At 34.4% G+C, this 12,089-nt stretch overlaps 1 protein-coding gene across 2 annotated transcripts in view; it reads right to left on the bottom strand.

Annotated features, from left to right (window-relative positions):
* Nucleotides 1–12,089, bottom strand: part of NELL2 (neural EGFL like 2) — a 301,007-nt gene that overhangs the window by 255,091 nt on the left and 33,827 nt on the right. For both annotated transcript variants that reach the window (XM_016146451.2, XM_016146450.2), the window contains exon 4: nt 2,703–2,853. In XM_016146451.2, the coding sequence (XP_016001937.1) occupies nt 2,703–2,853 (151 nt within the window). The remainder of the gene's footprint in view (nt 1–2,702; nt 2,854–12,089) is intronic.

Below are 12,089 nucleotides of genomic sequence, written 5' to 3'. Positions count from 1 at the left end.
TTGCACACTAGTTTATCTTAGTGGATACCTCAGGTAATGATACTGATGAAAATTGGACATTTTTGGGATACTTCATTTATATTTTTTGATGACAAATGTGAAAATTTGATTACTCTTGTTTTAATTTGTATCCAGTGATGGCATATTCTTTGGTCATTAAAAGATGGATTTTAAACAAATATTTATTTGGCATGGAAAAGTTCTCAAAATATTTCACTAAATTTTTAAAAGTTATAACTGAAAATATTAGAAGAAATTATCCCCAGGGAATAAAAGTACCGATAATTTTACTTTCTTTTTGTGACTTTCCTAATTTGTAAAATTCACTATAAATATTACATGCGATGTTTTTTAATTTTAATTTTTCAATTAGAGCTGACATTCAATATTATTTTATATTAGTTTCAGGTGTACAGCATAGTGGTTAGACATTTATGTAATTCATGAAGTGATCCCCTAATTTATCTGGTAGCCACCTGGTACTGTACATGGTTATTATAATATTATTGAATATATTTCCTATGTTGTACTTCACATCCCCATCATGTGTAATATTTGGACTTTATAGCTAAGTAAAATTTCCACATGTGGGAAGAAATTAAAAATTTGATGCTACAGAAATAAATAATGATAAAATAAAATTTCCACATTCTATAGAATCCATCCACAATACATGAGAGTAGAACCCAAACTACTTCCTGAGGCAAGTTAACCCTGCTCTTGGGAATTGCCTGTGTTGGCCACCCGCAGGCAGGGTTGGGAACTTTCCATTCAGGCACTTCCTTCTTTGGCTCCTCAATTTTATAATAAAATTTCAGCATTTCTGCTAATTCCATTGTTTATGCTTAAAACTTAATTCTTACTTAATTGTCAACAAAGAACAACCACAATTTGAGTATTAGAGAAATCCAACTTGAATTCAATATTATTCTCAAAAGCCAAATTGAGAAAAGCCATTTACATGAAATATTTCTTGAAAGACATGGTCTTTTATCAAGGTTTCATACAGCAGGCACTATAGACATTTTGAGCAGGAATACTTGTTTACACAGGACTTTTGTACACACTACCAAGGGTCTCCAAGGCAATACTGTTTCAAAGACCTTTGCACCAAGATGCTTGTCACTGGCATCACTGTAGATTTGCCTTTTCCAAAGTCGATGTGGAGCGATGCCGTCTACAACAGGAAGCTTTCTGAATCTTTTTTTTCTAAAGATACTATTTCCTCATAAAAGGCCATAGAAAAAATATGTCTCTGGTCTCAGAACCGAGAATAGTTGCATTGTCTTAATCATCCAATTATTCTTCTGTTTTTCTATTCCCTGATTCGCAAAGTTTATTTTATTTTTATCTTTTTGCCCCATAGATATCTCTATAAACCACTTTAAAATTGTTTTTTGTGTGTGAACAAATACGGAGAATAAATAAATAAGTGTTCAGGAAATGACAAGACTTAAAGAGATGAGTGAGAAGGAGACTAGGAGAAGAAAGATAACTTCAGCAACAATAACAGGAAAAAGACCAGCACAAACCATAACACAAGGTCTGTCAGGGTGATGGCAGATTAGGAGATATCACAGTGGACTTATAAAAATATGAGACACAAAAATCAGAAGAAATGGGCTTGGGTCCTCACTCTGTCACTAACTAGCTAAGTGATACCTTAAAGCCTAGATAATAAACCAGATCAAGTGTGATTAGGAACCTTGCTCTCCTTGTCATCCTGCAATATTTTGTTCTCTACATACATTTGCTTCTGTTTGCTCTTTAGTATTTAGTAAAGATATGCAAAGTCCCAAGCAGCCTAATCTCTGATATGAAACTAAGAGGCTTCTGCCCACACCTGAGCAGGATCATTAACACCTTCACATACGTAAAGCACTTTACGTATATGAACTCTTTAATCTTCACAATAACCTACAAAGTAGGTACTATTATTATTCCCATTTTACAGATGAAAAAAATGAGGCACAGGGAGTTTATGTGGTTTGTCCAAGGTCCACAGATAGTAAGTGGTGGTGCAGGTATTTAAAATATGAACATAAAGGAATTTTCAATGTCAGAACCATAGTTATTCTTGCAGGAATGAATCGTTTTAAGGTGTTAGGTATTATCTAATGGTGACTTCTGTATATGCCAAGTGTTATGAATAAATTACTGCTTCCTCCTCCCCATTACTCCCACCAGCTCTTCCAATCATGCTTCTACACATAGGAGAAACTGGAAGATGCTAAATAGTATTTTGATTCATTATACAGCTAAGATTATAGCTATAACCACTAATATCTAAGACTCGCGTTGAAAAATATGTTATCTGTTAGTGATTAAAATTATAAGGCTACTAAACTCTAAACCCAGGTAATTTTCTAAAGAACAGAATATAATGTTTTTGAGGCTAAACATTCACAAAATTAAGAAGTATGTTTGACTTTAACATTGAGGAATATATCTCATGAGGAATTTAGTAATTAATAAAGTTGTTTTAGAAATGGTGGCTTCTGTATTCTCTTAGCAACATCAAAAGCAGCAGCAGCACGTTCTGCTTTTAGGCAGCTCGCAATTACTTCCGTTTGTGATTTTGCAGAATGTAGCAAAACTATTCTAGCTGTTTTAAGCCAATCTTGTATAACTTGTTTTGTTTACTTCTTTTTAATGTGTTCATTTAACCAGATATAATGAAAACAGCAGCTCCGCTTACTTACCTGTGATCCAAGTGGTGAATGGAGAGAATAACTCCAGAATTTAAGTGGGTTTGTTTTAGGGTCACCAAAATAGTAAATTCATGTTTATTTCTCAGCTTCTGAAACAACTGTTCAGCTGTAGCAGTGGATGCTTTTATACTTCTGGGAGTATCTAAAAAAAGAAACATACATTAAATAGTCTAGAATTTGGCTTTATAAGGTACCTTTACATGCAACACTTTTCAAAAAACATTATCAAGGAATAAAATAAATACCAAGTTTCAGACTCTCCTGGCAAATTCTTTCAAAGAAACTTTATGTTACATATAACACAAGATGGTAAACTACATGAATTACTGAATTGTGTTTCAGAAACTTTTTTCCCAAAATATCATTTTTGAGACAGAAAATCAACAAACACTGTTTGAAGAAGCGTGATTCCAAGTTTTCTCCTTACGCATTTCCTATAGCCCGGATACTACAGCCATGTCAGTGTCAACAATGAACAAAAAGATGTACTTCCTAAAATAGTACCTAAAAGACCACGAAAGAGCCATTTAGCTTTTCTGTTACCTCATGATAGAAAACTGGATTTAAATCTATCTGCCATCTCCCACACTGATGTCTTCAGCCAGAAGGCTTGCTCTAAATAGATTTTTTAAAAGATCATTGAAATTAGTCACTCTCGGCCTTCTGTGCAATGGATTAAACTAAGATCAAATTGTCTTACCACATTTGTTGAAAGAAACAGATAGAATTTAATTCTCGTGTGCCTCTCCCCAGGCTTAAAGAAAGTCTAGACAAGGGAAGTTTGCCAGGGAGCAGTAACTTTTACCCTGCGCTCCCATCTGGTAGGGTCTTGCACTCCAATCTTAGGACTCGGAAGATGGGGAAAGCAGATGGAGATAGAAATGGATTTAGTTTACAGGAAATACCTATCATTCAAGCCACCTGCTAACTGAGCATACATAATTCTCTTCCATTCACAATGTGTGAAAAGGGTTGACAGAAACCAGAAACAGTTTTCATTGTGATCAAATCATTCTCTTTTTCTATGCTTTAGAGTAGGGAAACTGAATAGTTCTCAATGGAGAAACTACTAGCATTAGGAGAGAACAATCTTTCCTTGTGTAAGACTGTTCCATATATTGAAGAACATTTAGCACTTCTGGATCCCCATTCCAATGAATCTTCGGTCATTGTGACAACCCAAAGTTCTCTCACACATTTCCAAGCACTCCCTTTGGAGTGGTATGGCAGAAACCTCCCTGAGGGACACAACTTTGATGAAACAGATTATAGGATTAATCCAAAGTTCCCCACCATTCTAGCCCCACATATTTATAGAATAAAAATATAATCACCTGGTCTGTGCCCATCATTGGAAATACACAAACATGGAGAAGCCCTCAAGATACCCATAAACTAGGAGAAACAAATAATCCCAATACTTTTTTGTTAGATTTCACATATTTTAAACAATATATTTTGATTTCCCTAAGCTACCTTTCCCAAATCAAATTGACATTTTTGGCTTTGACCAATAATGGTGATACAGAGCTACTGGTCCTTGTACTGCTCATCTGGTGAACTGATTAGAGAAAGGCCAAGTAAAAAACACCATGGATATTTGCATTGAGATGCTTAAGAACAGAACCATCTTCTGCCTCACTAGTGTGGTAAGTAGGGTCCTAATGGGTCTCTATCCAGCTTAGGCTTGAAGCTTATTCACTCATGCAGGGTCACAATTTAGGGCAAGATGTCTCATCTTATCCAACCTTTCCTCTCAGCCCATTACTTATTTATTTTGCGCCCTCTATGGGGGTAAGGTGATTTGCAAGAAAGAGGGACCCTCCAGCACAAGCATGGCCAGCAGAAGCCCCATTTAGCTCATGCTGTAGTGATAGGAAAAATAATATTTTTTTTCCTCCCATCCTGATTAACTGAGTTATTTCACAGATGTTTCAAAACTGGGGCTTGCATGAACTTCCCATCTGTGTTGCAATGTGGAAACGAGAGGCAATGTGGAAGGCTGATGGGAGGAAGAAAACCTGGCCTCAGAATGGTTTCTTTACCTGAAACCCCCAACCCAGGGGTCCAGGACACAGGCGAAGATTTTTAAGTTACTTGAATGTGACAGAGAGAATACCCACAAGAAGTTTAGTCATGACTGCATCATAATTTTCAGCTCTCTGTCAACACCTCATTATTTCCCATCAACCGTTACCTTACCCTAATAATATATAAATCCATTATTCCCTTTAAAAGTATGTTTTCAAGAATTCCTTATGCCTGAGTCCAGGAAGACTTTATGGGGGTCTGAATGCTGTTGAATAGCATCAGAAGGGGGTAGAATTCAAGAGATTTTTAGAAAGTAGAATCTAAAGAATTTGGTCACTAATAAAACACATGCAAAAGGCAAAAGAAAAAGAAAACTGAATCTAATCAAGCCTAAAGTTTCTAGCTTTAAAGGCCAAATGAAAGGAAATACAGTAGGAGAATGATGGCATCTAGATTAAATTTCAGTTTTAAAAATGGTCATTCTGAAGTGCTATGAGATATGCATGTGAAAGTGTCTAGTTGGGGGCTGGCACTACAGAATCAGATCTCAAGAGAGAGTCAAGGTTAGCAATATAAATTTAGAAGTTATCAGAATGTAGTATCTAAAGTCATAGGAATATCTAAAGCCTTAGTAAATCATAGGAATTACAGGAATGAGAGGATGAAAAGATGGGCCATAAAAATACTAAATCTGTAGCAAAGCAGGGACGATATATAGAACTATAAATTGTATATTATATATATATTACATATATATAGCTGCATATCTGATACTAGTCAATATTCATCCTTCAAAAATATATATTAATATATCTTCCCCTTTGAACCCATATTCCATTTTGTTCTCACAAAGCAGTGGAAACTTGACAGGAATAACTATTACTACTTCCTTTTTCAATGAGCAAAATGAGACAAGGAACAATCTTGTTTCACCCAAAAGCACCAGCATGCTAGAGGCATAATAGGGATGACAATTTCTGGTCCAGTATTCTTTCCACTAAATTGTATGGCCTCCTGAACATGGCATCCTTTCTTTAGCCAAGCTTCACTGGTACTCACAAACAGAAATGCAAATATAGGAGCACCAACACAGAAAATAATCCAGAGAAAAGTAATTATATAAGATAACATTTTTAGTTCCTTAAGTGACTAGCTTAGTAGTGATTTTAAGAAAGGTCACTTTCCTCATTTGCATTTCTGTTTCCTAATTTGTAAAATTAGCATTCCTGCCTTCTATATGCATCTCAAGGATTATGTAATATTCAGAGAGATTTCTGAGTTCCCATGATTATTACTATAAGACCCAATTCTGTTCTTCACCAGAAAATCAAGTCAAAGAAACCACCATGTGAGAATTAATTTTACTTTATTTTTGTTATCGTTTCAGTTTTCAGAATTAATAATTTACTTCAAGTACATATTAAGTAATTTCTCAACAAGCTCTCCTGTTAGAAACTAAACACAGAAAAATAAAGGGTGGTGGCTATCAGAACAAACTTTGAACTCAGAAGAATGAAGTTCTAACACGAGCTATGCAGATAATTAGCTGTTTGTAGCATGTAGTAAACACCACGTGTTGGTTCTTAGGATTAAGACAAATTGTTATTGCTGTTATAAGCAATGAGACTGTGGAACCCACTAAAACTAACAAGAGCCACAATATCCTCATGGTAATTTTCATTCTAACTCTTCCAAACTTGGCCACAAAATTTAAGTTTCCACATTTGAAAACTGACATAAAAGTTTTTGGCAATCAAATTATTCTTAAGATAAAATCCTGCCTACCACTGTCTGTTTCTATAGGACTATAAATGATCTTTCTTTTATGGACGAAAATCGATATAAACTGAATTTCTTTTCAAAGAAGGGCTAAGAAAAGCTGACAAAATTACCTCTTCATAGAAAAATGTGCTGGGAAAAGGAGTATTTAAATGCTACTACTAAGGCTTACAGAAAGCTTAGTAACATGTCTATACTGTATTGGGTCTTTTTAATTGAAGCTTAGTAACATGTCCATATTGTATTAGGTCTTTTTAATTGAAGAATTGAGTTTAAAACAAAAGTTTGTTTCAACATTTTCCATTTTTACTGTGTGCAGTGGCTAAAACTCTCACCAAGAAAAAAACTAGTGGTATTTTAAAGCAGTTATTAATAAATAATGAAGTAGCTCAGAAGCAATTACATCAAAATATTCATTTTTAGTCATGGGATTACCAAGATGAAGTGATGAGTTCATATGGGGATGTAATAACCACTTCTAGGGATTTAAACAATGTGCTATGCATTCCCCATATACATGGGCAAAAGGAGAAAGGGGAGAGAGAGATTGGTTTATTTCTAAAATAGGCTGTAGCTCAATGCAACTATGAACATAATAGCAAATATGAGTATTTACTTAAAAAGAAAGATTGGAGCTTCGTCTAATATTTTTAGTGTGTTAGCAGTAAAAATAAAGAGAAGGGATTTGTCCATCTTCCAATAACAAAGAAATTGGTAATGTTTTCTTTTGCACTGAAACTGTAGCACTACGATGACCATCATGAATTAAATGAGTCTCTGCTCACTGACAGATTCCATCTGCACTATGTAAAAACTTAAATTAATTTTCCCTCAAATAACCAGAATAATAAAAATACCATGTGAAAATTAAATTATAAAAACAGTCTAATATCAGGCAGAGTACGTTTGATAAAAAATGTTCCAACTCACCAAATTATCCTTTTCTTCCCGTCCCTAACTATGAAAAGTTGTTGTCATCTAAATTCAGGTTATAAATATACCAAGTTAGAATTATTATTATAGTTATTGTCCATTGCTCTTGCTCTCCTTTCAATATATCCATGTCTTTATAGTGCAAACTTTCAAAGCAAAATAATAGTAACAATTTTAATAGCCAATAAATTTTTATTGATGCTATATATGCGGTTTGCAAAGTCCTTAAACAATCTCATTTAAATCTCACAGCAACTTTGAATAAATGGGATTATTATTAGGTCCATAATAATAGAAATTATAGATGATAAAAAGAGGCACAGGGAAGCCAAGACACTTGGGCTGTCACCATAAGTGACTCAAAATCATAGATCATTTCTAAGAACTTAGTTGAAAACCTCAAGAGATTCCTAAGTGAAACTGGTCCCCATATCTGGAGGGCAAGAAGAAATTGAAGAAAGAGGCAGGCCACTCCAGATTGCTAGGTGGCAGGTTTAATAAGCAAGGAAACTTACATATGAGAATTGTCTTGGTGGCTGCAAAAAATGTAGATCTCCACCTGGGCCCACCTGAATCTTAAAAGTATATATAGAGCTCTTAGCTGGGTTTAGTCACATATTCAGTCAAGATGGTCTCAATAACACTGTTATCTCAAGATTGCATCCTTGAAACTGGCTTCTACAGTGGGAATGATGGGGAAAGTGTACATTCCAAGGACATGGAGAAGGTGAGAAGCCTCCAGTTGTCCAGGTCCAGTTCAAGGGTTAACTGGCTGTAATGTCCTCTCAATGGCTTCCTCTGATAGATCGATCACAATTAATTTTGATAAGATATAGGAATAAACCCACCAAATTCAAGTGGTAGAGCCAAGATCCCAACCTAGGCCAATGTGCTTTACATTATTACATGATAGTACCTTACCAACATGACGATGATGCACACTCTGCAGAGTAGATAAACCCTCATCTTAAGTTAACTTTTATAAAAATATATTCTGAAGATAAGCAAATACATATCTCTTAATTTTTGGATTAATTTAGGCTTTTCAAATTCACAAAACTACGTATCATGTAATCTCTCAACTAGTTATTCTAAACTATTAAGTTGTAAGCTGAACTAAATTTTTAAACCAAAAGATTTCTTTAAAAACCATTTTGAAATAATTCTTCATAAAATTTTATTGGGCAAAATATATAAGTAATCCACAACTTTTTCATGGGGCAAGCCCACAACTAATGATCCCACATACTCATCCTTAATACACCTGTGTGCCTTTTATATTACTAGGTTAAGAGAGTACAAGGATATACTCTTGGAAAGTCAACCTGGAAATTCCCCTTCTGTATTTTATCTTCATTGAACCCCCCTCAAAAATCTCAAAAGTTTCTTTCAAATCTATAGCTAATTATAATTTAATTCAATGTGCAGTAAACATATGTATCTTCATGTATTACTTACAAAAACATTCGTTGGCTTAACGTTGTAAATACCAAACCACATAAAAACATACACATATGAATATAATCAGAAATCCAAAACATAAGCATCAACTAACCATTCAAAAAAACAAAAACAAAAACAGATTCTAATCCTGGATTTAACAACTAAATGGTTAACTGAAACAAACCATTTATGAGTTGTATGTTGGAATTTTCATTACATAAGTAGAACAAAACGTAGTCAGGATGTAGGGGGGCTACAAACAACAAAATTTGAAGTTTAAAAATAAAGTATTAAAATTTTATATATAACAGATATAATACAAGTTATTAAGATTATTCCACTTTGTTTGAGCCTACGCTAATATAACATTATGATAATAATTCAGCTTCTCAGGTACATTTTCCCTCAGAGAGAGCAATAGTGATCAACTAGTATGAATATTCTGATTTAGTTCACTGTTATAATCCTCATTGTGGATTAAAATTAAACTTGCACTTGAGTTTATAATCAGAAAATACTCTGAGCGAGTGTGAAGCAGTCTCTCAGAACCTCACCGGTAAAGTTACAGTTGCTCTGTTACCAGCAAAATAAAGACGCTAAACAAGCCAAAACAGTATTCCTGTTTATCATTTTTCTCCAAAATGCAATACTGTTCAAGACTAAGATAAAATTGGCAGAAACATTAGCAAACAAAAGGGTTGATGATGATGACAATGACAGCGAAAATGATGATGATGATGATGATGATGAATGTCCTCCACCACTGTAATACACTAATTGTATTCCTCTGTTGATAATGCCTCATTATCTATAGATAATAGTCTCAACATCATTTGACCATATGTAATAAACTTAAGAATCAGTAATTTGCTGGACTCTTACTTAATCCAAAATGTTAGATCAAATCGAACCCAAATTGAATGTACACAATTTGTCAATTAATATCACAAGCCAATGTCTTAAGTATACAAGGAAAATTAAATTCATGAACTATTATGCTTTATGGAGCATGCTTCTGTCTTTAATAAAGCGACTGAAATCTTGAGTAAATAAAATGTTTAAATTTCTTTTTAAAAAATTAAGTTTTCACAGTCTTAGCAGTAAATCAAAAGGCAAAACTGCACCTTTGTATACTGCCACCAGTTGTGTGTATATCGCTTAAATTAACAATTACTCCCCTTAACATTAAAGTGTCTAAATTCATGAATCATTATTTTTCTCTCTGGTAAATTATCCCATACACAGTACCTAGCTATGATTTAAATACACACGTAATTACTCTTTATACAGTGTTCATCTATTAATAGAGTACCTATAAGTGCAAAAGATAAACATATATGAAAAAAATTTTAAGTGAAAACTGAATCAAAAGTCATTCTTTATTTTCCCTGAGGTCTGATCAAATATTCATGCAGTCCCTAAAGATGAGACTATATATATATATATATATATATATATATATATCCATTCAAAAGCTGACTATCTTTTTATCCACACATGTGCTAGTGTCTTTGGCTTGGCTTTAGCAGAATTATTAGTGTAAAAAAAAAAGAAAGAAAAGAAAAACCATAACAGGATCAAGATGAAATTTCTATTATATATCATTAATGTTTGATACCTATTGACAAGAATAAGGACTAAAGATCTATAAAACAGTTTTACACCTATAAAATGTGGTTACAAATTGGCAACCTCAGAATCTTGGCCGAATAGCCAAAGAGATAGATAGTACATAGTGCCCCATCAATTATGCAGAGCCTAAGTGCTGAAATACACAATTTCTTCTGCCATGTAATAGGTCAATTTGACCTGAGACATCAATTTTGGGAGTCTGTTCTGCTTTTATCCTTCTTTAATTATAATAATCAAATTATTTTCAGATAATACACCAAATATTCATTATCATGATCAATTACCCTATCAAAATTGTTTCTTTTTTTTTTTTTTTAACTATTATTATTTTCACTGCAAGAAAGTAAACAGCATTAGAAAGTCCCAAAGGATACAGGGCACAGTATACTCAGTTTCTCAATCCAGAGTTTCAGATATTAGCCCTTATGTCAACCCCTGCCTGCCCTTGTTTCCTGAGGCCCCGTACATTCTTCCCCTCAGTTTCTGAGCCAGTTATGATAATGATGCCAGAAAATCAGAAGCGGGGCTTAGAATTAAGTCTTATTGCTCAGAGATTCAACAAAAATAGTTTTGAAATTTGTGCAGTCTCTGAAATAAATCATTTCTCATCCCCACTATGTTGGCCCATCTACAAAGTTAAGCTTCTACTTCAGTTTTCCAGCCTAGAACTCTAAACTCTGCCCTGCACACCCATCTTTGTGGAGGTTCTGATGCTCTGTCAGGATCTGGCCAATTACCTCTGTTGTCCCTCAGGAATGGATGAATCCTGCTAATAACTATCAGAATGCCAGATCCCTCAAATGATGCCTGACTGAACTGTGATGGCTACTGGATTTGCCCCATTCAACAGACTAAATATCGTCCCCAACTCCCACTCATCCTCAGACCCTGTCCCCACCCTATTTTATCACCCTCTTATAGTTTTTCCCACCTCTATGACTTTTTCTAAATTAAATTCACTATTTGAAAGTGAAAATACCCCTGGATAAAGCGCAGAAGATTTGTTTACTATCTAAACTAATCTCTGGACTTCACCTTACTAGAAGCTACATAATCACCACTGCTAATGTATGCATTCCCAGGAGCCTTACATCTAATCCCACCAAGCTTGTGTCTCCTCCATTTCAAGACTTGGATTTCTTCCTAAGTGTCCATTCCTGGGCTAAGGATTGCCTCCACTTTTCTGCTCACTTTAATCAGTTAATAATTATATACTGTGCACTTGCTATGTACTGAGTATTTCGCAATAAACAAAGATCAGGAAGGATCCAATACTATGAACTGTCTGTCTCACTATGACAGAAACTGCTAGTTGTCCTCCAATACCAATAATTCTCTTCTTTTTAGTAATAGAAATCCCTCCTTTCATCTAAGCACAAGAATATCCAGCAAAAAACTATATTCCCTAGTCTCCTTTGCAGCTAAAGTGGCCGGGTGACTTAAGTCAACAGGATGTGAGTAGAAGTCACATGTGCTACAATCCAGATTTTATTACTAGAAAAGAAACTGACTGCTCTCCAATCACCTTTCCCTCAGATTGTAATAAGAATATTGTGGTAG

This window comes from Rousettus aegyptiacus, unplaced genomic scaffold (assembly GCF_014176215.1).
Source record: "Rousettus aegyptiacus isolate mRouAeg1 unplaced genomic scaffold, mRouAeg1.p scaffold_m13_p_2, whole genome shotgun sequence".
Taxonomy (NCBI): Eukaryota; Metazoa; Chordata; class Mammalia; order Chiroptera; family Pteropodidae; genus Rousettus; species Rousettus aegyptiacus.
Note: the sequence above shows the minus strand (reverse complement) of the source record. Positions and strands in the feature narration are given on the sequence as shown.